Source organism: Hyperolius riggenbachi, chromosome 5 (assembly GCF_040937935.1).
Source record: "Hyperolius riggenbachi isolate aHypRig1 chromosome 5, aHypRig1.pri, whole genome shotgun sequence".
Lineage (NCBI taxonomy): Eukaryota > Metazoa > Chordata > Amphibia > Anura > Hyperoliidae > Hyperolius > Hyperolius riggenbachi.
In genome coordinates this window covers 423121165-423148176 of record NC_090650.1, presented here as the reverse complement: position 1 = coordinate 423148176, position 27012 = coordinate 423121165, and the positions used below count along the sequence as shown (strand labels likewise).

Below are 27012 nucleotides of genomic sequence, written 5' to 3'. Positions count from 1 at the left end.
GACAAAAGTTCAAAAACAGTGTTTATTCTTAAATAGGGCCGCCCCGCTTTCTTCCGCCCCACCAATTTCCGCTGCCAATCGCTAGATTTATGAATGGGAACAAAGTTCCCATTCATTAATCTCCCCACAGGCCACCGTGATCGGTGCCTGTGTCACTTCCCTAGTTACAATGTAGCAACACATGGTTTCCTATGTAGCGTACATATTGCACGCCAATAGGATTTGCTCAGCGGGGACATCTTGGGGCCAAATAGTATATGGAGGCTTATTTCCTTTTAAACAATACCAGTTGCCTGGCAGCCCTGCTGATGTATTTGGCTGCAGTAGTGTTTGAATAACACCAGAAACAAGCATGCAGCTAATCTTGTCAGATCTGACAAGAATGTCAGAAACTCCTGATCTGCTGCATGCTTGTTCAGGGGCTATGGCTAAAAGTATTAGAGGCAGGATAACCAGGCAACTGATATTGCTTAAAAGGAAATACATTTGACAGCTTCCATATCAATCTAGCTACAGTTGTCCTTTAACCTCCCTGGCGGTAAGCCCGTGCTGAGCACGGGCTATGCCGCTGGGAGGCACCGCTCAGGCCCCGCTGGGCCGATTTGCATAATTTTTTTTTTGCTACACGCAGCTAGCACTTTGCTAGCTGCGTGTAGCATCTGATCGCCGCCGCTACCCGCCGATCCGCCGCAATTCCTCTCGCCGCGGCCGCCCCCCCCCCCAGACCCCGTGCGCTGCCTGGCCAATCAGTGCCAGGCAGCGCTATGGGGCAGATCGGAGTCCCCTCTGACGTCACGACGTCGATGACGTCGGTGACGTCATCCCGCCCGTCGCCATGGCGACGGGGGAAGCCCTCCAGGAGATCCCGTTCTTTGAACAGGATCTCCTGATCTCCGATCGCCGGAGGCGATCGGAGGGGCTGGGGGGATGCCGCTGAGCAGCGGCTATCATGTAGCGAGACTTTGTCTCGCTACATGAAAAAAAAAAAAAAAAATTAAAAAAAAAGATTTGCTGCCCCCTGGCGGATTTTTTGCAAACCGCCAGGGGGGTTAAAGAGACTCTGTAACAAAATGTTGAGCCTTATTTCTTCTATCCTATAAGTTCCTATGCCTGTTCTAATGTGGTCTGTCTTACTGCAGCATTTTCTAGTTGCACTGTCTCTGTAATAAATCTGATCTTCTTTCCTCTGTCGGGCTCAGGCTGGAATGTGTGGAATGTGCAGCACTGCTTGTCATTGGCAGAAGCTTTACACACACCCTCTCCAAGCTCTGCATGAGTCACACAGTAAGCTGTTTGTAAACACTGCCTAAAACTGTTAATTACAAGCCAGGATTGCAGCAGGGAGTGGCAGAAACAGCACAGAGGGGCCCAGGAGAACATAATGAAGAGAATGGTATGCTTTTTATTGTAAGAATTTTAGAGTACAGATTCTCTTTAAGTCTGACCGTATTAGCCACATGCTTGTTTCAGTTGTTTGATTCAGACACTACTGATGGCAAAGAGATCAGCAGGGCTTTCACTTTTCCAATCTTAAAGCGTCTTTACAGTCTGAGGCCCATATGCGATTAACTTTTTTCTCCCAAGTTTTCTCCTAGGTGATATTGACACCTTGTCAATAAAATTCCTTTTAAACCTCCAATAAGTAAGAAAATAATTTTTACAGTACTTTTTCAACTACTTTTTGGAACTTTTTCAATTGCAAAGTGCTAAAAAAAAACTATTTTAAAGAGAAGATGAAAAATTAGCTCCTAGGGCAAAACTCTGGAGAAAGTTAAAGGAATTGTCAGGCAAAAAAAATAAAAAACGAGTTTCACTTACCTGGGGCTTCTACCAGCGCCAGGCAGCCGCCCTGTGCCCTCGTAGTCACTCACTGCTGCTGCAGTCCCCCACTGGCAGCTAGTTCAGTTTTTTCCGTTTTGTCCGCCATGGGTACATTTGCACGCATTCCCACTGGTGCATGAATATTAACACATACATTTTTACGCGTTGGTGGTGCAACGCGTAAAAATTATGTGTTGCACCACTAACGCGTAAAAATGTATGTGTTAATGTTCATGCACCTGAGGGAATGCGTGCAAATGTACGCATGGCGGCCCACTAACCCCGAGGTCGGCAAAAACGAAACTAGACGGCGGCAGGGGACCGGAGCAAGTGAGCGACTACGAGGGCACAGGATGGCTGCAGGGGGCAGGTAGAAGCCCCAGGCAAGTAAAACTTTTTTTTTTTTTTTTGCCTGACAATTCCTTTAATTGCTTATGAGCCAGAGTACGCAACCAGAGCTTTGGAGTTAGTACAAAAATAATCCGACTCCAATTCCTCAGTTTATGATTCCACCGACTCCTCGACTCCTCTAATTTGCATATAGCAATATTGTTGACTGAAAGTATGTAATATAAAAGGCATCTCATCACTGCCAAAGCTTAGGAATTTTAAAGCTACTGCATACTAAGATGGCATCTGCTTTTGGGAACAAAATAATCCTGGCCAGGAAGCTGACATTCTACCCTGTCAGCCATCTTGATCTGTCATTGCCAACCAGAATGCCCCAGCATGTAGTCTGTACAATAATATTCACCAGAGCCCCATATCAGCCGTGTTCCAGGGTGTAGCCCTGCCACCTTGCAGAAAAAGGCCTCTACCTTTTCTACATCTGATAAAGAAAAGGCCAGCGCCATTTTATGCAAGGAGGCAGATCTATACCCAAAGTTCTACTATATCAAGAGTTTACTATAGATTACCGTATACTGTTGGGATGGGGATTGATTTTGTTGCACCTTGTGGAGTCTTGTTGTTTGTATTATATCTAATGCACGATTGGTGTGCAGTCTATTTATATTTGACATTAAATGCTGGTTATATCTTGGAATAGGTCAAAAGTGGTTATCAAGTCCCACCAACAACCAAGAGGCGCCAGAGCCTCAGGAGAACAATCAAGCTGCCTGCCTGAGTATACACGGTACTTCAATTTGAATAAAGCCGGCCATACACTGGTCAATGTGGCCACAAGATAGATCCCTCTCAGATCATTATCTGATCAGGAGGTGTGCATATTAGTACGCTGTCGGTAAGACGGGCGCAGGGTGAGCCGAATCACAACTCACCCTGTGGCCGATCAGATCCCTGGCGACATTAACATAAACCTGAGATGGTGGGGGAGAAAAAAAAAAAATATATATATACACATCACAGGGGCTTCCTCCAGCCCCCTTCAGGCTGATCGCTCCCACGCCGCCCTTCCCCGCTGCCTGGATCGCCCGCAATTGGCCCCAAAAATCCTCTGGTCTGGGGAGTTCTGCGCATGCACGGCCCAGCCGCACTCGCTCCCCGGTCGTTCTGGCGACAGGAGCACGAGTGGCTACACTGCACCAACTGGAGGACTTAAAGAGACACTGAAGCGAAAAAAAAATGATGATATTATGATGTGTATGTGTAGTACAGCTAAGAAAAAAAACATTAAGATCAGATACATCAGTCTAATTGTTTCCAGTGCAGGAAGAGTTGAGAAACTCCAGTTGTTATCTCTATGCAAAGAAGCTATTAAGCTCTCCGACCAACTTGGTCGTGGAGAGGGCTGTTATCTGACTTTTATTATCTCAACTGTAATTGAACTGTTTACTTTTCCTCTAGCAGAGGAGAGTTTATTACTTCACAGACTGCTCTGAAAGACTCATTTTGAATGCTGAGTGTTGTGTAATCTGGACATATTATAGAGTGATGCAATGTTAGAAAAAACACTATATACCTGAAAATAAAAATATGAGAATATTTTCTTTGCTGCTAATCTTCTAGTAATTATTCATAGTACACAACCAATTCATTATATCATATATTTTTTTCGCTTCAGTGTCTCTTTAACGGAGCCAATTGCAGACCATGCAGGCTGCGGCGGAGGACGGCGAGGGAGCGATCAGCTTGGAGGGGGCTGGAGGAAACCCCAGGTATGTATATTTTTTTCTCCCTCCCCGTATCTCAGGTACCCTTTAAATACTTTCCCCCTCTAAGTCAAAGCAACTGGGAGGGAGAAGTAATTTGAGGGCCAGCGATCGATGAGACCCCAAATTACCCTTACGCTCTCTGCACACTTTCAACATGAAATCTATGGAAAAATCTCACTTACTGCAGAGTTGCACTGGTCAATGCACTGCAATGTTATGGGCATCAATGTGTCACCACTCCTACCCACTGCCAATACCTTCTGTCTGGTGCAATCGACTGATTTCAGCTGACATGTTGGGGCATTGATTTCTAGCCGAATCTATCCAATGGGACGGATATCGACAGGAAAAATAACGACAAGTGTACAGCCACTGTTGGTTATTGATTGAATCTGGTTTCCTTATTCGGAATCCAGGATAATACTGTGTACATCATTTCAGCACCAGTACGCGCAGAGAGAGTCACAGGGGGACATTTATCAGGAGTGTCTGAGACAAAATATTGGTAGGATTTTAGAAATCCTTGCAGAACTGTCTCAGGCATCTTAAGAAATCACTAGATAGTGCAGATTCCTTCTAAAACTGTTGTAAAATAGGAGGAGCTAGGAAGGTGTCTCAGGCAGTGCAGTGTGTGAGGGGAATTGCTGTTGCTGAGGTAACTGATACATCTGCTGTCAGCAGGCTCTGAGTGAGGGGGGGTGCCTTCACAAATCACGCCTAGCCTGCACTATCTGTAGAACAGCTATTAACCTCCTTAGCGGTAACCCCGTGTGTGACACGGGGTAAGCCGCCGGAGGGTGCCGCTCAGGCCCTGCTGGGCCGATTTGCTTAATTTTTTTTTTGCTGGACGCAGCTAGCACTTTGCTAGCTGCGCCAGCACCCCGATCGCCGCCGCCGCGCGCCCCGATCGCCGCTATCCGGTGCGGCGCGCGCCCCCCCCCCCCCCCCAGACCCCGAGCGCTGCCTGGCCAATCAGTGCCAGGCAGCGCCGAGGGGTGGATCGGGTCTCCCAATGACGTCCCGACGTCGCTGACGTCGGTGACGTCATCCCGCCCCGTCGCCATGGCGACGGGGGAAGCCCTCCAGGAAATCCCGTTCTTTGAACGGGATTTCCTGATCGCCTATCGTCGGAGGCGATCGGCGGGGCTGGGGGGATGCCGCTGAGCAGCGGCTATCATGTAGCGAGCCCTCGGCTCGCTACATGATAAAAAAAAAAAAAAAATTAAAAAAAACTGTTGCGCTTCCCCCTGGCGGTATTTTTCATACCGCCAAGGGGGTTAAACACTTCTTAACCACTTCACCCCAAGGCGGTTTTTACCTTAATGGACAACAGCGATTTTCACCTTTCAGTGCTCATCCCTTTCATTTGCCAATAGCTTAATCACTACTTATTAATAACAATGAAATGATCTATATCTTGTTTTTTCACCACAAATTGGGCTTTTTGGGGTTGATATTTGTTTTCAATAATTACGTTATTTTCTATGCAATTTAAAGGAAAAAACAAGGAAAAAATGAAAAAATACACTATTCCTCCAATTTCATTCCCTATGGTTTTAATATAAACACTGCTACTATACAAAAAACCCACACATTTTATCTGCCCATTTGTCCTGGTTATCACAAGATTTTAATTATGTCTCTAGTACAAAGTATGGCGACAATATATGGTTTGGAAGTAAAGGTGTATTTATTTTTTTTGGGTGGTTTTTTTTTTCTTCACAATTTTCACGTGCACGGGGATGCACGTGCACACGCGGGAGCGTGCACACGCGGGAGCACGCACGTGCATGCGCACAGCGGCAGCAGCACTGTCTGACTTATAAAAACGTCCTGGAGCCATTAACCCCCTTGGCGGTATGAAAAATACCGCCAGGGGGCAGCGCAGCAGTTTTTTTTTTAATTTTTTTTTTTTAATCATGTAGCGAGCCCAGGGCTCGTTACATGATAGCCGCTGCTCAGCGGCATCCCCCCAGCCCCGCCGATCGCCTCCGGCGATAGGCGATCAGGAAATCCCGTTCAAAGAACGGGATTTCCTGGAGGGCTTCCCCCGTCGCCATGGCGACGGGGCGGGATGACGTCAGCGACGTCGGGACGTCATTGGGAGACCCGATCCACCCCTTAGCGCTGCCTGGCACTAATTGGCCAGGCAGCGCAGGGGTCTGGGGGGGGGGGGGGCCGCGCGCCGCACCGGATAGCGGGGTTACCGCTAAGGAGGTTAAGAGGCTCTAGCAGGACGTTTTTATAAGTCAGCATGTCATTAAGTGGTTAATCTGCAGCAGTTTAGGAATGGATTTCCACTCTTAACTGTAGCGCAGTTCTAGAAATTCATGCTAAACTGCCACTTTTACTTAGGATTTAAGAAGGTTCTTATCATGCAGAGCTGTTCTTCCTGCTGGTTGGAACAGTTTAAGAAGAAAAAACTGTCGGTAATGCTCTGATAAATCTCCCCCACAGAGTTGTGCCCCACGTTGTGCTGTGTGTGACTGATATTTCTTTCTTCAGTGTTGGAAGGAGAAAACATTGAAGTCACGTGAAGTGCAACGTGAATCACAATTCCGCAACTCTCTCCACTCGTAATGTTGCTGAACTACTGTGCAAGGCATCATCCAGCTTTCCAGATAAGGCAACCTGGATTCAAGCAACAACACTTATGGCCACCTTAAAGGACAACTGCAGTGAGAAGAATATGGAGGCTGCCATATTTATTTCCTTACAAACAATTTCCTGGCAGCTCTGCTGGTCTGTTCGGCTGCAGTGTTGTCTGAATAACATCTGCAACAAGCATGCAGCTAATCTTGTCAGAAACACCTGATCTGCTGCATGCTTGTCCAGGGTCTATGGCTAATATTAGAGGCAAATGATCAGCAGGACAGCCAGGCAACTAGTATTGCTTGAAAGGATATAAATATGGCAGCCTCCATATCCATACCATTACAAATGTCCTTTAACACTTTAGGACAGACTTGGGAAACATTAGAACAGGTCACTATTACATATTGTTTGGGAATGAAGGTGTCACATGACCAGCACATACCATTTCTGCAAGTAGTCCTGAGCTTCTAATCGAGCACCAATCTCAAACGTAATGCCAGGTCGAATTGGCGGCTCCTGGCTCATCTTTTCTTCTTCCTCTGTCCCACCCACCATCTACAGAAAGAAAGACAACATGATTGCACTGTCAACTCGCTCTGCCCCATGTTCGGCCTTTCTCCTGTGTCAACTCCTTTCAAGCTCCTGAAAAGTCATCCACCTTTCCCTCTCTCTGCTGCCCACTGATGCCAGCTCTCTCCATCCCTCTCTCTGCTGTCAGCACCCACTGATGCAAGCTCTCCCCTTCCCTCTCTCTGCTGTCAGCACCCACTGATGCGAGCTCTCCCCTTCCCTCTCTCTGTTGTCAGCACCCACTGATGCGAGCTCTCCCCTTCCCTCTCTCTGTTGTCAGCACCCACTGATGCGAGCTCTCCCCTTCCCTCTCTCTGTTGTCAGTACCCACTGATGCCAGCTCTCTCCTTCCCACTCTCTGCTGTCAGCACCCACTGATGCAAGCTCTCCCCTTCCCTCTCTCTGCTGTCAGCACCCACTGATGCTAGCTCTCCCCTTCCCTCTTTCTGCTGTCAGCACCCACTGATGCGAGCTCTCCCCTTCCCTCTCTCTGCTGTCAGAAACCACTGATGCCAGCTCTCTCCTTCCCACTCTCTGCTGTCAGCACCCACTGATCCCAGCACTCCCCTTCCCTCTCTCTGCTGCTCACTGATGCCAGCTCTCCCCATCCCTCTCTCTGCTGCCCACTGATGCCAGCTCTCCCCATCCCTCTCTCTGCTGCCCACTGATGCCAGCTCTCTCCTTCCCTATCTCTGCTGCCCACTGATGTCAGCTCTCTCCTTCCCACTCTCTGCTGCCCACTGATGACAACTCTCCCCTTCCCTCTCTCAGCCGTCAGCACCCACTGATGCCAGCTCTCCCCTTCCCTCTCTCAGCCGTCAGCACCCACTGATGCCAGCTCTCTCCTTCCTTCTCTCTGCTGTCAGCACCCACTGATGCCAGCTCTCTCCTTCCCTCTCTCTGCTGTCAGCACCCACTGATGCCAGCTCTCTCCTTCCCTCTCTCTGCTGTCAGCACCCACTGATGCCAGCTCTTTCCTTCCATCTCTCTGCTGTCAGTACCCACTGATGCCAGCTTCCTCTGCTGTCAGTACCCACTGATGCCAGCCCCCTCTGCTGTCAGTACCCACTGATGCCAGCTCTCTTCTTCCCTCTCTCAGGTATCAGCACCCACTGATGCCAGGTCTCTCCTTCCTTCTCTCAGGTATCAGCACCCACTGATGCCAGCTCTCTCCTTCCCTCTCTCAGCTGTCAGCACCCACTGATGCCAGCTCTTTCCTTCCATCTCTCTGCTGTCAGTCCCCACTGATGCCAGCTTCCTCTGCTGTCAGTACCCACTGATGCCAGCTCCCTCTGCTGTCAGAACCCACTGATGCCAGCTCTCTCCTTCCTCTCTCAGGTGCCAGTACCCACGGATGCCAGCTCTCTCCTTCCCTCTTTCCGGTGTCAGCACCCACTGATGCCAGCTACCTCTGCTGTCAGTACCCACAGATGCCAGCTCTCTCCTTCCCTCTCTCAGGTGCCAGTACCCACTGATGCCAACTCTCTCCTTCCCTCTCTCTGCTGTCAGCGCCCTATGATGCCAGCTCTCTCCTTCCCTCTCTCTGCTGTTAGTACCCACTGATGCCAGCTCTCCCCTTCCCTCTCTCTGCTGTCAGTACCCACTGATGCCAGCTCTCTCCTTCCTTCTCTCAGGTGTCAGCACCCACTGATGCCAGCTCTCTCCTTCCCTCTCTCTGCTGTCAGCACCCACTAACGCCAGCTCTCCCCTTTCCTCTCTCTGCTGTCAGCACCCACTAATGCCAGCTCTCTCCCTTTCTCTCTCTGCTGTCATCACCCACTAATGACAGCTCTCTCCTTCCCTCTCTCTGCTGTCAGCACCCACTGATGCCAGCTCTCTCCATCCCTTTCTCTGCTGTCAGCACCCACTGATGACAGCTCTCTCCTTCCCTCTCTCTACTGTCAGCACCCACTGATGCCAGCTCTCTCCTTCCCTCTCTCTGCTGTCAGCACCCACTGATGCCAGCTCTCTCCTTCCCTCTCTCTGCTGTCAGCACCCACTGATGCCAGCTCTCTCCTTCCCTCTCTCTCTGCTGTCAGCACCCACTGATGCCAGCTCTCTCCTTCCCTCTCTCTGCTGTCAGCACCCACTGATGCCAGCTCTCTCCTTCCCTCTCTCTGCTGTCAGCACCCACTGATGCCAGCTCTCTCCTTCCCTTACTCTGCTGTCAGCACCCACTGATTCAAGCTCTCTCTGCTGCCAGTACCCACTGATGCCAGCTCTCTCCCTGTTCTGTCACCATGCAGTGTGAAGTATTAACCTTCTCCAGTGGTCTGTGACGTCAGCCACCAGTCCCTCAGCTTCTGCCCTCTGTGCAGGGACGAGCTTCCGAGCGCCCGACCTCGGTTTCCTATGAGACGGACGCTTTGGACCTGCGGGCCGCGGCAGGGGGGTTAACTCACCCTTGTCGCCGCCTCTGACTGTTGCGTTCCACGTCGCGTTCCACAGTACGTCGATGCTTCCTGTTTCCGGCTTTGAATGAGGACGTTTTGGGATTGTGTGGAACGCGACGTGGAACGCAACGGCGACTGCAAGGGTGAGTTAACCCCGCCTCCTGCATAACTATACTGGGCTGAATTGCTAGATGCTTGCTAAAAGACGTGGTAAAGTCACTTCACCACGTGACCACCGCAGCTTGACAGGGAAGTAGAGTAGTTAGCTGCTGCCTACGTCATCAACATGCGCCGGTGTCATGACAATTTCTGCTCTCCGTTATAAACAGCTAATTTCTAGCACAGAGCTAACTTGTGAAGCCTGCTTATTATCTAGTTTCACCGCTGCCGCCGTGTTCTGCCTATGCGAGGCTGTAGCTCACCAGTGCTAATGTGGAGGATTTCTCCATCCTGGCAATGTACAAGAGAAGTGCATTTGTTCTGTGCTGAGCTGGTTCCCTAATATTACACATCATTCCATTGCTGCCAATGTAGTAGTGGCAGTATGAGACTCGCCTTTTGTGTCCCCTCAGGGTGAATGCTACATCCCAACAGATACACTGACTACTTAGCCCCCCTATGTAGTGGGGTGGGGGTGCAGGAAAAACAATCATTACACTGACCAGGTGTGGGGACACAAGAACAGCCAATGATTCCATTCACCACAAAGGGGCACACAGACAGGTGACATGGGAACAGCCAGTCGTTACACTGACCATGTAAAGGGACATTCTTGTGTCCGCCTATGTGGTCATTGTATAACAGACCAAACTTCCCTGGCGACATCACTTACCCACACAACGATGGACTGCCAAATAATGATGCCAAAATGCTGCTCCCCGGAGGAACAGGCAGCAGACTCGCTAGACCACCAGGGAAAGTGAAGATGGACCACCTCATTACAAGGGAGAGCAAAGAGGGACCACCATGAAGAGTGACGGTGGACCACCTCACTAACAGGGAGAGCAACAGAGGACCACCTCACCACCGGGGAGAACGAAGAGGGACCACCAGGGAGAACGAAGAGGGACCACCAAGGAGAGCGACAGGGGACCAACTCACCACCAGGGAGAATGAAGAGGGATTACCAGGGAGAGCGACAGGACCACCTCACCACCAGGGAGAATGAAGAGGGATTACCAGGGAGAGCGACAGGACCACCTCACCACCAGGGAGAACGAAGAGGGACCAACAGGGAGACCAGCAGCCAGGGACCACCTCACCACCAGGGAGAGCAAAGTGGGACCACCAGGGAGAACAACGGAAGGCCACCTCAACACCAGGGAGAGCAGAGGAGCACCACCAGGGAGAGCAACGGGAGGCCACCTCAACACCCAGACCAAGTCTCCTGGAAGAAATTCCCACTCTATGGAACGTCTCTTATCAGCCTGTTTCTTCTGACTCTGAAAAGCCCTCCTCAAATTTCTTTCTACCATTCCCCAAATTTGTTTTAAGGACTTCTGCCAATCCTCCAGGGCTGGAAACGGAGTGGCAGCCACTGGTAATGGGGTGAACTTAGGTGACCTTCCTGTCACCACCTGGAATGGGGGAAAAACCTGAGGAGGAGCTTTTCAAATTGTTGTGTGCAAACTCTGCAAATGGCAGAAACCTGACCCAGTCGGTTTGAACATCTGCCACATAACACCTCAGAAACTGTTCCAGAGACTGATTGGTTCTCTCGGTCTGGCCATTGGTCTGTGGGTGGTAGCCTGACGAAAAAGATAGCTCCATGTCTAACTGATGGCAGAATGCCCTCCAAAACGTAGAAACAAATTGGACTCCCCGATCTGACACTATATTTTCCGGAATACCATGCAGCCGGAAAATATGTTGGATGAAGAGATCGGCCAACTCCTGGGCTGAGGGGAGTCCTTTCAGAGGGACAAAATGGGCCGCCTTGCTGAATCGATCGACTACCACCCAAATGACCGTCATGCACTCAGAGCTGGGGAGTTCGCCCACAAAATCCATGGACAGATGAGTCCATGGCTCATTCGGGGCTGGCAATGGTTGCAATGTCCCAACAGGTGCCTGACGGGAGGGTTTGCTCCTAGCACACACTGCACATTCTCTTACATACTCTTTGCAGTCAGTTGCCAATGACGGCCACCAGGCACATCTCGCAACGAGGTCCTTAGTTCTGGTGGCCCCGGGATGCCCAGCATTCTTGTGGGAATGGAACAACTGCAGTATTTGTAGACGAAAAGGCAATGGTACAAACATGACCCCCTCAGGCTTCCCCTCTGGTACATCCTGTTGGAATGGACCCAACGTTTCTGTCCAGTCCTTCCAGGTCTCAGTGGTGGCCAGAACCACTTTCTGAGGAAGAATGGTTTCTGGGTCTGAGGGCTGTGCTGTCTCGGGCTCAGAACATCTGGACAAGGCATCAGCTTTGATGTCCTTACTACCAGGGGTATACGTGATTACAAATCTGAATCTCGAGAAAAATAATGACCACCGGGCCTGTCGGGGGCTAAGTCTCTTGGCGCCCTCAATGTACTCCAAATTCTTGTGGTCAGTATAGACAGTAATGGTATGTTCTGCACCCTCTAACCAATGTCGCCATTCCTCAAAGGCCAACTTAATGGCTAGAAGTTCCCTATTGCCTATATCGTAGTTCTTCGCTGCGGGTGAAAACCTATGTGAAAAATAGGCACAGGGGTGTAATTTTCCCTGCAACCCAGAACACTGAGACAGCACAGCCCCTACCTCTAAGGCATCTACCTCCACGATAAAGGGGAAGGTGGTGTCGACATGTCTCAAAATGGGTGCAGTACAGAACAATTTCTTCAGAGTGGAGAAAGCAGCATGGGCCTCAGGGGACCAGTGATGAGTATCTGCCCCTTTCTTTGTGAGACTGGTGAGAGGTGAGATCACCGTAGAGTGTCCCTTTATGAACCTCCTATAGTAGTTAGCGAACCCCAGGAACCTCTGGAGAGCCTTCAGTCCCACAGGTTGGGGCCACTCCAAAACAGCTGAAACCTTTCCCGGGTCCATAGAGAGGCCAGAAGTTGAAATTATGTACCCCAGAAAGGCAACAGAGGTCACTTCGAAAATGCATTTCTCCAGCTTAGCGTACAGCATATTTTGTCTCAATTTCCGTAACACAAACTTAACATGCTTTCTGTGCTCTGAGAGGTTGGACGAGAAGATTAGTATGTCGTCTAAATATACTAAGACGAATCTGCCCAATACTTCTCTAAAGACTTCATTAATCAGCTCTTGAAAGACGGCCGGGGCATTATACAACCCGAAGGGCATCACCAGGTACTCGTAGTGCCCGTCGGGCGTGTTAAAGGCCGTCTTCCATTCATCACCGTCCCTGATCCGCACAAGGTTGTAAGCACCCCTTAAATCCAGTTTCGAGAAAATCTTAGCATTGGTGACTTGAGTAAATAAATCGTCTATTAAAGGCAAAGGATAGCGATTTTTTTACTGTACTTTTATTTAAGCCCCGATAATCAATGCATGGGCGGAGGCCTCCATCCTTCTTTTTCACAAAAAAGAACCCTGCCCCTGCCGGGGACCGAGAAGGGCGGATGAAACCTTTAGCTAAGTTCTCTCGGATGTATTCCTGCATGGCCAATTTCTCTGGCCCAGATAAATTATTGAGATGACCTCTAGCGGGCATACAACCAGACCTGAGATCAATGGGGCAGTCAAAAGGACGGTGTGGAGGAAGTTTATCTGCTGACTTGGGACAAAACACGTCCGGAAATTCTGAATACTGATCTGGCAATCCCTCCATGTGAATCTTGGTCTTACCAAAGGTTACTTTTGCTAGACAATGATGATAACAATGGGCTGACCCGTAGCCCAATTGATCTGAGGCGAGTGAGTTTGTAACCATGGCATGCCAAGAATGATCGTGGAGGTTGCCATTCGTAACACAAAAAATGGTAAACTTTCTTTATGCAACACCCCTATTGTGACCCCCAAGTCTGGGGTCTGGGAGAGAGGGTGGTTACTCTGCAGGGGGGAATCATCCACTGCAGTGACCCGAATCTGTTGTCTTAGTGGGGAGATCGGAATCCCCAATTTCTTAGCAAATTCATAATCCATAAAATTAGCTGCTGAGCCAGAATCTATGAAGGCCTCAGTAGTCTCTGTCTTATCCTGCCAGGATATAGTACAAGGGAGAAGAAAACGTTTATCATCTAGAGGTAATGACTGCGCGCCTAGGGTATTACCTCCGACTACACCTAGGCGGCAGCGTTTCCCGACTTCTTGGGACAATTCTGCACTTTATGACCCCCCTCTGCACAGTATAGACAGAGCTGCTCTGTTTCTCTGCGTCTCCGTTCCACCCGAGACAATCTCGACGACCAATCTGCATTGGTTCCGGTGGGGGTGAAGCAGGTGGAAATGGAACAGAAGGGGACGCTGCGTAGGACAAGTATCTCACATTGTTCCTACCCCAGGTCTGTCTTTGGTATCGTAAACGACGATCAATTCTGATGGCCAATGAAATGGCTTCATCGATGGATTTGGGCTCAGGATGACCCAACATTAACTCTGAGACCACGTCTGACAGCCCTGACAAAAAACAGTCTAACAATGCAAATGAGCCCCATCTGGCTGAAACCGCCCATTTCCTGAATTCAGCTGCGTAACTTTCAACCGGATCCCTGCCCTGCCGCAACGTCTTGAGCTTCCGCTCTGCGGTAGAGGCAATGTCCGGGTCATCATAAATTATAGCCATAGCTTCAAAAAATGCCTCAACCGAGGCCAACAAGCTATCACCTGGCTGGAGATTATATGCCCAAGTCTGGGAATCTCCTGACAATAGTGTCTTGATAAATGTAATTCTCTGTGCTACAGTTCCTGAAGAACTGGGTCTCAACTCAAAGTATGATAACACTCGGTTTTTAAAGTTCCGAAAGTCAGATCTGTGGCCAGAAAACTTTTCAGGTACAGACATGAGTATGTCTGTGCTAGGAGGAGATCGCACTGTATCCACAGCCGTCTGTAGGGCTTGCGCAGACCCAGACAAGGCATTGATGATTGTCCAGCACTGAGATGAAATTTTCCACCGAGGTGGTGAGTGCATCAAGACGGCTGCGGAGTGCGTCCATTTGGTTTTGGTCTGCCGTTCTGTATCGATTGGTGTCAGCACGCAGAGAGAATCTGATTATTGGTGATCTGCAGTATCACCAAGAATGCAGATATATACACCTGATTATTGATGATCTGCAGAATCACCGATAATACAGATATATTGCTAACCTCTGGACACCTATAGGTATGTGAGTGTTTGGTGTAACAGTAGTATTTTGAGTAATGCACCTGCTGAGCAGGTGATCATAGGCAGTAAAGGAATACTGCTCTTGAGGGCACAGGAACCTTCCAGCAGCCTGAGACTCTCTAAGGGGTGGAGTCAGGCTGGAGATAGGAAGGACCAGAGATTGAGTGACACCTGAAGGTGGATGTCACTATCTGATCTGGAGACTATCTCTTAAGAGGAGAGATAGCTCTCGAGGTCGGGCACGCCTGGTCGGCAACACACGGACAGATAAAGTACAAAGACAGAAGGCTGATTCGGTATCCAAGGCAAGCAGGGTCTGGCAACGGAATATCAGATATGCGAGGTACCGAATAAGAGATCAAAGGGATAGTCAGGAAAGCAGTAAGTCATAACAGATATCAACAATGCCTAGTCTGGGTGTGAGGTCCGTGGTCTCTACACCCTGGAACTAGTCTGAAGTATAACAGATGGATAACACAAGTTCCCTAGTCTGGATGTGAGGTCCGTGGTCTCTACATCCTGGAACTAGTCTGAAGTATAACAGATGGATAACACAAGTTCCCTAGTCTGGGTGTGAGGTCCGTGGTCTCTACACCCTGGAACTAGTCTAAGCATAAACAGAATAACAGTACAAGTAATCTGGCTCAGTGTGAATTCCCAGGTCCACCTGGTTCAAACACCCTGTTGGATCTGACTAAGGTCTGAGTGCTTCCACGTAGTGTTCGCAACGGCAGACAACTTGAGACTGGCCAGCAGTAACTATATATGGAGTAGTGCTCTCCGGCACCACCCCTAATTGATCAACCAATAGTAAGCTGTTCTGGAGTCAGCTGATCGGCGTGATCAGCTGATCTCTCCTTGCCCAGTATAAGAGTTCTGCCTCTCAGCGCACGCGTATTCCTAAGCCTGCGTGCACTAACATACTCAGCCACACCAGACACACGCTCCCGCGTGCAAACCGCCGCGCTGGACGCGGAACCAGCCGCCTTACTGTTGTTATATGCGGTGGCTTTTCCGCGTTCTGCCCTGTTACCAGATGCACGCTTCCGCGTGCAAACCGCCGCATTGGACGCGGAAGCCTTCTTGGGAGAAGATGCTTTATGGCACTTGCATTGCGCATTATTACACATCTTTATAAATATGACGGCAGAATTTTTATAATTAAAACCCCAAAGAGCCAACATTATAAGCTGTTTTAGAAACAGGCCCCTTTAACATTTTCCTTTCTGTCTCTGTTTTTAATTCTTCAGCTCCGCCCCCATCTTGTCACAGACCTGGAGCCCTGATGAAGGTATAACACTCACTGACATGTTTCTGTGGTCGTCATAGCATCCAGATGCCTTGCTATCAAAACTGTCTTCTTGTCAGTAACGTCATGCCATTGAAGTGGTATAGAGAGCAGAGTACTTCATTCAGTAAGAATGATGAGATAATCTGCTATGTAGTCCTAGACTGAAGCTAAGAAAATATATGGCATCATTCAAGGACTGGTGACTGATAAACTGTGAAGACATGAGCCAGTGCTGTTGTCATGCCTGTACCAGTCATACTGGTTTTTTAACAAAAACCTTATTGATTCTCAAAGTAAACCTGTCACGATTAGTGGTAAAGGATTTATACTTACCTGGGGCTTCTTCCAGGACCCTGTATTTTTTCAGCTCCCTCTGTGTCCTTCCAGTCCTCTCTGTTCTTCCACTGTCAGCCCAGGTAGTCACTGACTACTGCACATGTGTGGCCCTAGCCACATGCCTTCATGATCCCGCTCCTGTAGCCAGGAACATTGTGCATCTGCGCAGTTTGTTAAAGGGGTTCTTTGGATTTAAGAAAAAAAAACACTGAACCTGCGGCTTCTACCGGCCCCCTGCATCTGTCCTGTCCCACGTCGCTCGTGTCTCGGGGAGCTTACTGCGCAGGTGCAGTACGAGGAACCTTTCTACTGCTTCTGCGCAGGAGGCTCCCGGAGACGCGAGCAGGAGCAAGGACGCGCAGTTGCATTCATCTAGTAAGACGTATAATTGGACGGTAACCGGCGGCGTGGAATGGAGGATCGTAGAGGACGGCGTGGGACAGGACAGCTGCAGGGACCCGGTAGAAGTCCCAGGTAAGTGTCAGTTTTTGTTTTTTAAAAGATCCACAGAACTTTTTTAAAAGATCCACAGAACCCCTTTAAGGCTTGTAACTGCACAGGCACAGAATGCTCCCAACTACCGGAGCGCAACCAAGAATATGCAAGGCCAGGCCCCTGCGGGCACAGACGTCCCCAACTGACTAACTCAGGGACTTTTCTGGGGCTGACTGACAGATCGGATAGGACGAGATTAACACTGAGGAATCACATGTACATAAGTATTCATAGCCTTTTCTCAATACTTTGTCGATGCACCCTTGGCAGCAATTACAGCCTCAAGACTTTTTGAATATGATGCCACATGCTTGGCACACCTTTCCTTGGCTACCTTTGCCCATTCCTCTTTGCAGCAACTCTCTAGCTCCATCAGGTGGTTGGATGGGAAGTGTCGGTGCACAGCCATCTTAAGATCTCTCCAGAGATGTTCAATCGGATTCTGGGATCTGGCTGGGCCACTCAAGGACATTCACAGATTTGTCCTGATTTGTCCTTTCATATCTTGGCTGTGCGTTTAGGGTCATTGTCCTACTGAAAGATGGAACGTTGCCCCAGTCTGAGTTTAAGAGCGCTCTAGAGCAGGTTTTCATCCAGGATGTCTCCGCACTTTGCTGCTGTCATCTTTCCCTTTATCCTGAATAGTCTCCCAGTTGCCACTGAAAAACATCCCACAGCATGATGCTGCCACCACCATTCTTTACTGTAGGGATGGTAATGGCCTGGTGAGCAGTGTCTGGTTTTCTCCAAACATGATGCCAGACATTCACACCAAAGAGTTCAATCTTTGCCTCATCGGACCAGAGAATTTTGTTTTTCAGGGTCTGGGAGTCCTTCAGGTGCCTTTTGGCAAAATCCAGACGGGCTGCCATGTGCCTTTTACTGAGGAATGGATTTAATCTGGCCACTCCTTGGTACACTCCTTAGGCCTGATTGGTGGATAGCTGCAGAGATGGTTGTTCTTCTGGAACATTCTAATCTCTCCACAGAGGACATCTGGAGTTCTGACAGAGTGATCATTGTGTTCTTGGTCACCTCCCTGACAAAGGTTCGTCAGCCCTGATCGCTCAGTTTAGATGTCCGTCCAGCTCTAGGAAGTTTCCTGGTGGTTTTGAACTTCTTCCACTTACTGATGATGGAGGCCACTGTGCTCATTTGGGGCATTCAAAGCAGCAGAAAATGTTTCTGTAACCTTTCCCAGATTTTATCTTTATAAAATCCTGTCTCTGAGGTCTACAGACAGTTCCTTTGACGTCATGCGATGTGAACTGTCAACTGTTTGACCTTATTTAGACTAGTGTGTGTCCTTCCAAATCAAGTCCAATCAACTGACCAAATCAATCCAATTAGGCTGCATGAACATTTCAAGGAGATGGTGGGGAAACCACTGGTGCGATTAGAGTTCACCGCAGTCACAGGACATACAGCATTTTGGCTGCCTTTGCGCTCAATGCTATGTATAGAAGTGCTGCAAAATCGCTTTGCAAAGCGATTTTGCAGCAATTTAGGGGCTGAGTGTTTTGATTTTTAAAGGGAACCTTAACTGCCGTGGGAAAATAAATTCACTTACCTGGGGGCTTTCCCAAGCCTCCTGCAGCCGTCCTGTGCCCGCGCCGGTCCTTCGGTGCCCTCCGGTCTCCCTCCGCCGCTAAGTTTCGATTTCAGACGACTGCCAGTCGTCCTCGGGCCTCTTCCGCATTCCTCGTCGTAAACTGCAGTAAAGCGCGTCCGCATGACGCGTTTGGCGTCATGCGATGACGCGTTTGGCGTCATGCGGACGCGCTTTACTGCAGTTTACGACGAGGAATGCGGAAGAGGCCCGAGGACGACTGGCAGTCGTCCGAAATCGAAACTTAGCGGCGGAGGGAGACCGGAGGGCACCGAAGGACCGGTGCGGGCACAGGACGGCTGCAGGAGGCTTGGGAAAGCCCCCAGGTAAGTGAATTTATTTTCCCATGGCAGTTAAGGTTCCCTTTAAATAAAGTTACGTATACTTAACCACTTCAGCCTTCAGTCATTTTCACTTTATGCATCCGAGCAATTATCACCTCCCATTCATTAGCCTATAACTTTATCACTACTTATCACAATGAACTGATCTATATCTTGTTTTTTCAGCCACCAATTAGGCTTTCTTTGGGTGGTACATTTTTTTAAGTGCCACTTTACTGGAAATGCATTTTAACAGGAAGAGTAAGAAAAAAACTGAAAAAAATCATTATTTCTCAGTTTTCGGCCATTATAGTTTTAAAATAATACATGCCTCCATAATTAAAACCTATGTATTGTATTTGCCTAATAGTCCCGGGTATTACACCGTTTAAATTATGTCCCTATCACAATGTATGGCGACAATATTTTATTTGGAAATAAAAGTGCATTTTCCCGTTTTGCATCCATCACTATTTACAAGCTAATAATTAAAAACAAAAATAGAAATATTTCATCTTTACATTGATATTTAAGTTTAGACCCTTAGGTAAATATTTACGTGTTTTTTTTATTGTAATTTTTTTTTTTTTATTAAACATTTTATTTGGGTATTTTGGGGAGGGTGGGATGTAAATAGTAATTTTTTTATGTAAATATGTAATTTTTTTTTTTTTTTTTACATGTAGATGTAGTTTTACTTTTTGGCCACAAGATGAGTTTGTTTACATGACGTCACTCTAAGCGTAACATGTACGCTTAGAGGGACGTAGGGGGACATAAGAGGCAGAAAAAGCGAGGATTCCGAGAGAAGCAGTCGCTTTTTCTCCCGGGGAGAGAAATCAATCATCAGGCACCATGTCCCGATTAATTGATTCTTGGGCTAACGATCCGTGGCCGGGAGTGTGGGTGCACGCACGCGATTGGCCGCGGGAGCGCACATGGCCTTCTGGGCGTAGCTTCTACATCCAGAAGGCTTAAATAGTTGATGAGTGTCCCGATGTTTGGCTTCTGCCTGAAGCTCTGCTCCCAACAGAAGAGGTCACAGGCACTTCTCTGATTGGTCCTAGAGCACCTATGACCTGTTCCATTAGGGGGCGAGGCTACGGACAGAAGTAATACATCGGGACACATGGTAAGTATAATAAAATTTATTAAAAAAAAAGGAAAAGAAATGCTAATCAGAAACACTGTACAATTTACTGTACTGCACTTCAAATCAGAGGCAAATGTGATTGCAATCGGCCTAGAAATCACTGCACACAGCACTTGTGCAATTTAAAAGCGCTGCAGAGATTCCTATTGGGTTTGAGCCCTTAGCCGTATATTTAACACATTTTACGGCATGCCCCCCAACAGTCCCGAATTCTGCGGGACTGTCCCGATTTGGGGGAGCTCCCCCGCTATCCCGGTATGGTGATAGTGGGTGGAGAGGGGGAAAAAATGATCGAGGTGCCAGCCGCCAATATGAGATGCGGGATGCCGGCAATCACATACATTCATACATTCCTACCCCCCTCCCTCCCTCCGAATGTGCCCCCGTGTCCCCCTGTTTGCGCAGCAGAGCGGCTTTCATCTTACCGTCCATCCTCATATATCGGCATCTGGCTTCATTCTGCTTCCTGTGATGTCACAGGAAGCAGGAATCAATGAAGAGCCAGATGCCGGTATGCGAGGATGGACGGTAAGATGAAAGCCGCTCCGCTGCGCACTTTACTCTGCAAACGGGGGCACATTCGGGAGGGAGGGAGATAGGAATGTATGACTGTATGTGATTGCCGGCATCCCGCATCTCATAGTGGCGGCTGGCGCCTCAATCATTTAAAAAAAAAAATCGTAAACAATCTTTATGGCATGCAGGACTAGGGGTGTGTTGGGGGTGTGTTTAAGGGTGTGGCCTAAGTGTCCCGTTTCCTTTTCCAAAAAGTTGGGAGGTATGTTTTACGATATAAAAATTCATATATTTATATAGATCTGTACATGAGTTCTGAAAAAGGGACACATGCGGAAGAAAGAGGGACAGAGGGGCAGGGCTCCCAAAGAGGAACAGTGGGGAGCTATGCAGCTGTAAAGATGTGGCCACCTGTTATAAATTTCAGAAATTAAATCAGGGAGAGAAAAGATTTTATAATGGCCAAACTCTGACAAAATAATCTATAAATGAATATTGTAAAATAGAAGCACTTTTATCCATTAGTTATTTTTACTACAGTTCCTCTCTAAGTACAGTGTCCGTTTAGTGACCCCAATAAAGGACAGAGCGGCCGTTGAGATTGCAGAACATTTTGAAAACTTAGATGATCTGCATCACACGGTGCTTATCTAGACTGCAGCTCAGCCTCATCTGCTATCTGCGCTGCCTATCCCTGAGAATGCCTCTCTGCACAGCTGAACAGTAACAGGAAGTGTGACCTCATCCTGCATGATAGCTGCTCACTCGCTGCACTCACTGTTTTTGAAAGGAAACAAGAAGGGCTGAGCATTGAAGTGCCTTTCCCAGAGCTGCCTGAGAGCCCAGACAGTACAGAGGCAGCATTCACTCCTCTAGGGAGGCTTGTGAGATCGCTCTGCTCTGATCCTGCCAGTCTACAACGCTAGCGAGAGATCAGTAGACTTCGGTGCCCGGAGCTGGTCACTGGCAGGTCCTGGTGGTCACTTTGCAGAACTTTATCCAATGCAAGCTACTGCTGTCGAGATCTGTACTTCTCATAATAATGGAATAAATCGTATCTCTGGAAAAATTGTCCAGGACTAAACTACAGACCTGAGATAATACCAGAAGGGATCTTCTACTGCTGGTGAGTATGCAGGAAACCGCTACTGGCAAGTTTACTTGCATATTAATAATAATCCGAACATTTGTAAAGCGCTTTTCTCCTGTTGGACTCAAAGCGCTCAAGAGCTGCAGCCACTGGGACACACTCCAGGTGCCACCCTGCAGTGTTAGGGAGTCTTGCCTTGAACTCCTTACTGAATAGGTACTGATCCTAGCCAGGATTCGAACCCTGATCTCCCATGTCAAAGGCAGTGCCCTTAACCAGTTCTCTATTCAGCCACTTATGTAATAAGCTAGAAGATGGAGAGAACATTTTGACTACAACAGGTCAGTGGGACAGTCCATTTCCATGGGGAGAGATACACAAGAGCATATCTTCCAACTGTCCCTCTTTTGGAGGAACAGTCCCTCTTTTGGAACCCAATCCCCATGTCCTTTCTTCCTCATTTGTCCCTCTTTCAGGATTCATGTACAGATCTGTGTTAAAGTGTACCCAAGGCGACATGTGACATGATGAGATGAACATGTGTATGTACAGTGCAAAACATATTAATAACCAGGCTATTTTACTTGTTTTATTTTGCTGCCTGAAAGAGTTAATTTCTAGGCATGGAAATGACAGCTCCTGTCTTGTCAGGAATATAGTAAACTCCACTGATAAGCAAATTACAGCCTTAAAAGTTTTAATGGCAGAATACAACCTCTGAGCTCAGGTAAGAGATATAGAAAGGTCAATAGTTCATATATTTGGGACACTTAATTTAAAGGCTGCCACTAATTAAAAACAGTAAAACATTCAACCTACTTTGTAAATGTTTAAATATAGAAGAAAACCCTGGGATACTTAAAAAGTCATTTTTAGGAATAATATAATTGTTTATCGCAACAGTTTATTTTTACCTCGGGTCGGGTCCACTTGTATTTTTCTACTGAAAAATGTGTTTAACTGACTCTAAACGTTATTCCCATCAATCAAATTAATGGGAATCTTATTTTCAAATGTTAAAATGAAGGAAAACGAATGATGATAGAGAGGACCAGTGTGGTTTGAATGATAAAACAACATCTTTTGATTTCGAATGTGCGTGGTGTGGGGGGTGTGGTTAGATGCATGCCAGGGGCGTGTCTTATAGTGTTCCTCTTTCTTATCTCAAAATGTTGGGTGGTATGCAAGAGATCTTCTATCCTTGTGGAATATGGTGGTTATCTCAGTGGGATGGCCAGTGAGATGATACCAATTTTAAGCTGATGGTAATTTTTAAAGAAGAACTCCAGCCTAAACAAACATACTGTCATTAAGTTACATTAGTCATGTTAATTAAAATAGATAGCTAATATAATCTCTCACCCACACTGTTTTAAAAGAACAGGCAAATGTTTGTGATTTCATGATGGCAGCCATCTTTTTGGTTGAAAGGAGGTGACAGGGAGCATGAGACACAGTTCCAACTGTCCTGTATCCTGAGCACCTCTCCTAGATGCTAGGCAACGTGAACAACAACATAGGAAATCCCATCATGCTCTGCATAGCATCAGGGAAAAAAAGCCTGGGCTTTTTTTCTTTGATGGGTGGAGCTTAGCTAAAAATGCAGCTAAAAATGATGGTTTGGTAAGAAAAACAAAGTTCTGATGCTGTGAAACTGTTAAAGAAACACCAAGCCTTTTCAGTGCTGCTGAGTAGATTTTTAGTCCGGAGGTACACTTTAAAATGCTTGACCAATCAAATCCAACAGCTGTTGCTTTTGATTGGTCTATTTTCAAACTTCATAGAATGCATAGATACCCACCTCAGTTGAGAGAAGCCTCTGGGTAATGTAGGCTTCCCCCCATTAACCTTGAGCTTGCCGTTCCAGTGCTGGGACACTCTGAACATATTTGACAAGGGATTGCTGAATATGTTCACGCGGGTGCGCTCCTGTCCATGTACAAGGCACATCAATCTAACATGCAAACAGCCTGTTTCGGACTTTTCATGCTGTATTGATGTTGCTCTTAAACTTGTTAGCTATATGCTTGCTATACACCAGCAGTTCTGGCTGTAAGACTGGCTTCAGGGGCATAAATAGATTATTTGCATATTCAAGAGTGATGCATCATGGGAAACTACAGTTGCTCACTTAAAGCACAAATATTGCTAATACTGTACCTTCTGTTTTAAGAAAGCAAATTATACTCAGTGTTGCTTTTTAGTAAGAAGGCCATTTTGTTTTGTTTTTTGGCCCCTCATACTTTCCTAGTAGTTCAGGATATTCTGTATACAATGGCTTGCAAAAGTATTCGGCTCCCTTGAAGTTTTCCACATTTTGTCACATTACTGCCACAAACATGCATCAATTTCATTGGAATTCCACGTGAAAGACCATCACAAAGTGGTGTACTTGTAAGAAGTGGAACGGAAATCATACATGATTCCAAACATTTTTTACAAAGTCAGGTGTGCGCAATTATTCAGCCCCCTGAGTCAATACTTTGTAGAACCACCTTTTGCTGCAATTACAGCTGCCAGTCTTTTAGGGTATGTCTCTACCAGCTTTGCACATCTAGAGACTGAAATCCTTGCCCATTCTTCTTTGCAAAACAGCTCCAGCTCAGTCAGATTAGATGGACAGCGTTTGTGAACAGCAGTTTTCAGATCTTGCCACAGATTCTCGATTGGATTTAGATCTGGACTTTGACTGGGCCATTCTAACACATGGATATGTTTTGTTTTAAACCATTCCATTGTTGCCCTGGCTTTATGTTTAGGGTCGTTGTCCAGCTGGAAGGTGAACCTCCGCCCCAGTCTCAAGTCTTTTGCAGACTCCAAGAGGTTTTCTTCCAAGATTGCCCTGTATTTGGCTCCATCCATCTTCGTATCAACTTTGACCAGCTTCCCTGTCCCTGCTGAAGAGAAGCAACCCCAGAGCATGATGCTGCCACCACCATATTTGACAGTGGGGATGGTGTGTTCAGAGTGATGTGCAGTGTTGGTTTTCTTCCACACATAGCATTTTGCATTTTGGCCAAAATGTTCCATTTTGGTCTCATCTGACCAGAGCACCTTCTTCCACATGTTTGCTGTGTCCCCCACATGGCTTGTGGCAAACTGCAAACAAGACTTCTTATGCTTTTCTGTTAACAATGGCTTTCTTCTTGCCTTCCTTCCATAAAGGCCAACTTTGTGCAGTGCACAACTAGAAGTTGTCAGATTCCCCCACCTGAGCTTTAGATCTCTGCAGCTCGTCCAGAGTCACCATGGGCCTCTTGACTGCATTTCTGATCAGCGCTCTCCTTGTTCGGCCTATGAGTTTAGGTGGATGGCCTTGTCTTGGTAGGTTTACAATTGTGCCATACTCCTTCCATTTCTGAATGATCACTTGAACAGTACTCCGTGGGATGTTCAAGGCTTTGGAAATATTTGTGTAGCCTAAGCCTGCTTTACATTTCTTAATAACTGTATCCCTGACCTGTCTGGTGTGTTCTTTGGACTTCATGGTGTAGTGCTCCCAATATTCTCTTATACAACCTCTGAGGCTGTCACAGAGCAGCTGTATTTGTACTGACATAAGATTACACACAGTTGCACTCTATTTAGTCATTAGCACTCATCAGGCAATGCCTATGGGCAACTGACTGCACTCAGATCAAACTGGGCTGAATAACTACGCACACCCCACTTTGCAGTTATTTATTTGTAAAAAATGTTTGGAATCATGTATGATTTTCGTTCCACTTCTCACGTGTACACCACTATGTATTGGTCTTTCACGTGTAATTCCATTAAAATTGATTCATGTTTGTGGCAGTAATATGACAAAATGTGGAAAACTTCAAGCGGGCCGAATACTTTTGCAAGCCACTGTATATTATCTAATTATCTACCCCAGAGATTGTCAATAGTCTGTGACCATTTCCCATACATATGCACCATTGAGGGCACACAGAAGGGGATACAGTGGCTGTGTGACCATTTCCCATACATGTGCACGACAGAGGGCACTGTGATGGATTGCGGAGAAACCGCAGCGCGTTCTGACAGTGAGGCGGTGGTGTCCGCGTACAGAGCGGCGGTTTCCCCGCAGCAACATGCGTCTAGTTTGTTTGGACCTAGTAGTGCACACAGATGGAGAGCTACGCGCGCGCGCGCGCCCCAAGACAGGCTCTTTATGCCAATAGGAGAAGGGTCAGCTGATCCCAGCTCAGCAGGTGATTGGTTGATAGGAGCTGGGCGGCGCTGTGGAGCGCTTTGCTATATATATCTCTTGCCGTTCAGTTACTGGTTGTCAGGCATTGTGGCAATACCTATGTGTTAGCACTCAGACCTTAGTCAGATCCTTCAGTGTGGTCGAACCAGGTGGACCTGGGAATCCACACTTTCAGTTCACTGTATTATTATCTGTGTTATTCTTTAGACCAGTTCCAGGGTGTAGAGACCACGGACCTCACACCCCAGACTAGGAATACTGTGTATCATCTGTGTTATTCCTTAGACCAGTTCCAGGGTGTAGAGACCACGGACCTCACACCCCAGACTAGGAATACTGTGTATCATCTGTGTTATTCCTTAGACCAGTTCCAGGGTGTAGAGACCATGGACCTCACACCCCAGACTAGGAGTACTGTATATCATCTGTGTTATTTCTTAGACCAGTTCCTGGGTGTAGAGACCACGGACCTCACACCCCAGACTAGGAGTACTGTATATCATCTGTGTTATTTCTTAGACCAGTTCCTGGGTGTGGGACCACGGACCTCACACTCTAGACTAGGCATTATTGGATATCTGTTTATGAATTGTAGCTCTCCTGACTTCTCTTCTGCTTTCTGATTCGGTACCTTCGCACATCTGATCTACTGTTGCCGACCCTGCCTGTCCCTGGTTACCGAATCAGTCTCCTGTCTCTGTACTTTATCTGTCTGTGTGTTGCCGACCCGGCCTGCACGACCTTCTGGTTGTCACCCACCCCTTGGGTGCTCATTCCTCCTGCAGAGGTCCCCTGCTCCTCAGAGGGGGCCTTGCTGCAAAACCAGTCATGGACTCCCCCTCCTGGAGCCCTTGACTGCAGTACAGTCTTCTCTACTTATTGGACCACCTGCTACCCCGGTGGTCCAATTCCTCCTGTTACACCAAACACTTACACGCTTCAGGTGTCTAGAGGTTAGTTATACTTGGATTATTGGCGATTCTGCAGATCCTCAATAATCAGGTATATCTGTATTCTTGGGGATACTGCAGATCGCCAAGAATCAGATTCTCTCTGGTTGCTGACATAAATCGTTACAGGCACACAGAAGGGGATACAGTGGCTGTGAATGCCTAATCAGTTGCTGAATTATTTTACAAGAGGGCTCACATAGCAGAAATTCCTCACATCCCAAGTGTACTATGCCGGCAGCCACTCTGACTGACTATAAAAACACATGACAAT

At 47.6% G+C, this 27012-nt stretch overlaps 2 protein-coding genes across 6 annotated transcripts in view; one reads left to right on the top strand and one right to left on the bottom strand.

Annotated features, from left to right (window-relative positions):
* The window catches only part of PHF20L1 (PHD finger protein 20 like 1), a 139275-nt gene extending 129741 nt beyond the window's left edge, over positions 1-9534 (bottom strand). For 4 of the 5 annotated variants that reach the window (XM_068238039.1, XM_068238043.1, XM_068238042.1 and 1 more), the window contains exons 1-2: positions 9361-9534; positions 6973-7085 (exon numbers count right to left, since the gene is read on the bottom strand). In XM_068238039.1, coding sequence (XP_068094140.1) covers positions 6973-7085 — 113 coding nt within the window. In that variant the 5' untranslated portion in view covers positions 9361-9534. The remainder of the gene's footprint in view (positions 1-6972; positions 7086-9360) is intronic. The other variant, XM_068238040.1, reaches the window with a different exon arrangement.
* An 11661-nt stretch (positions 9535-21195) lies between these two features.
* Positions 21196-27012, top strand: part of TMEM71 (transmembrane protein 71) — a 42904-nt gene continuing 37087 nt past the window's right edge. The window contains exon 1 of the mRNA XM_068234950.1: positions 21196-21626. The gene's annotated coding sequence lies outside the window, so the exon portion shown is untranslated. The remainder of the gene's footprint in view (positions 21627-27012) is intronic.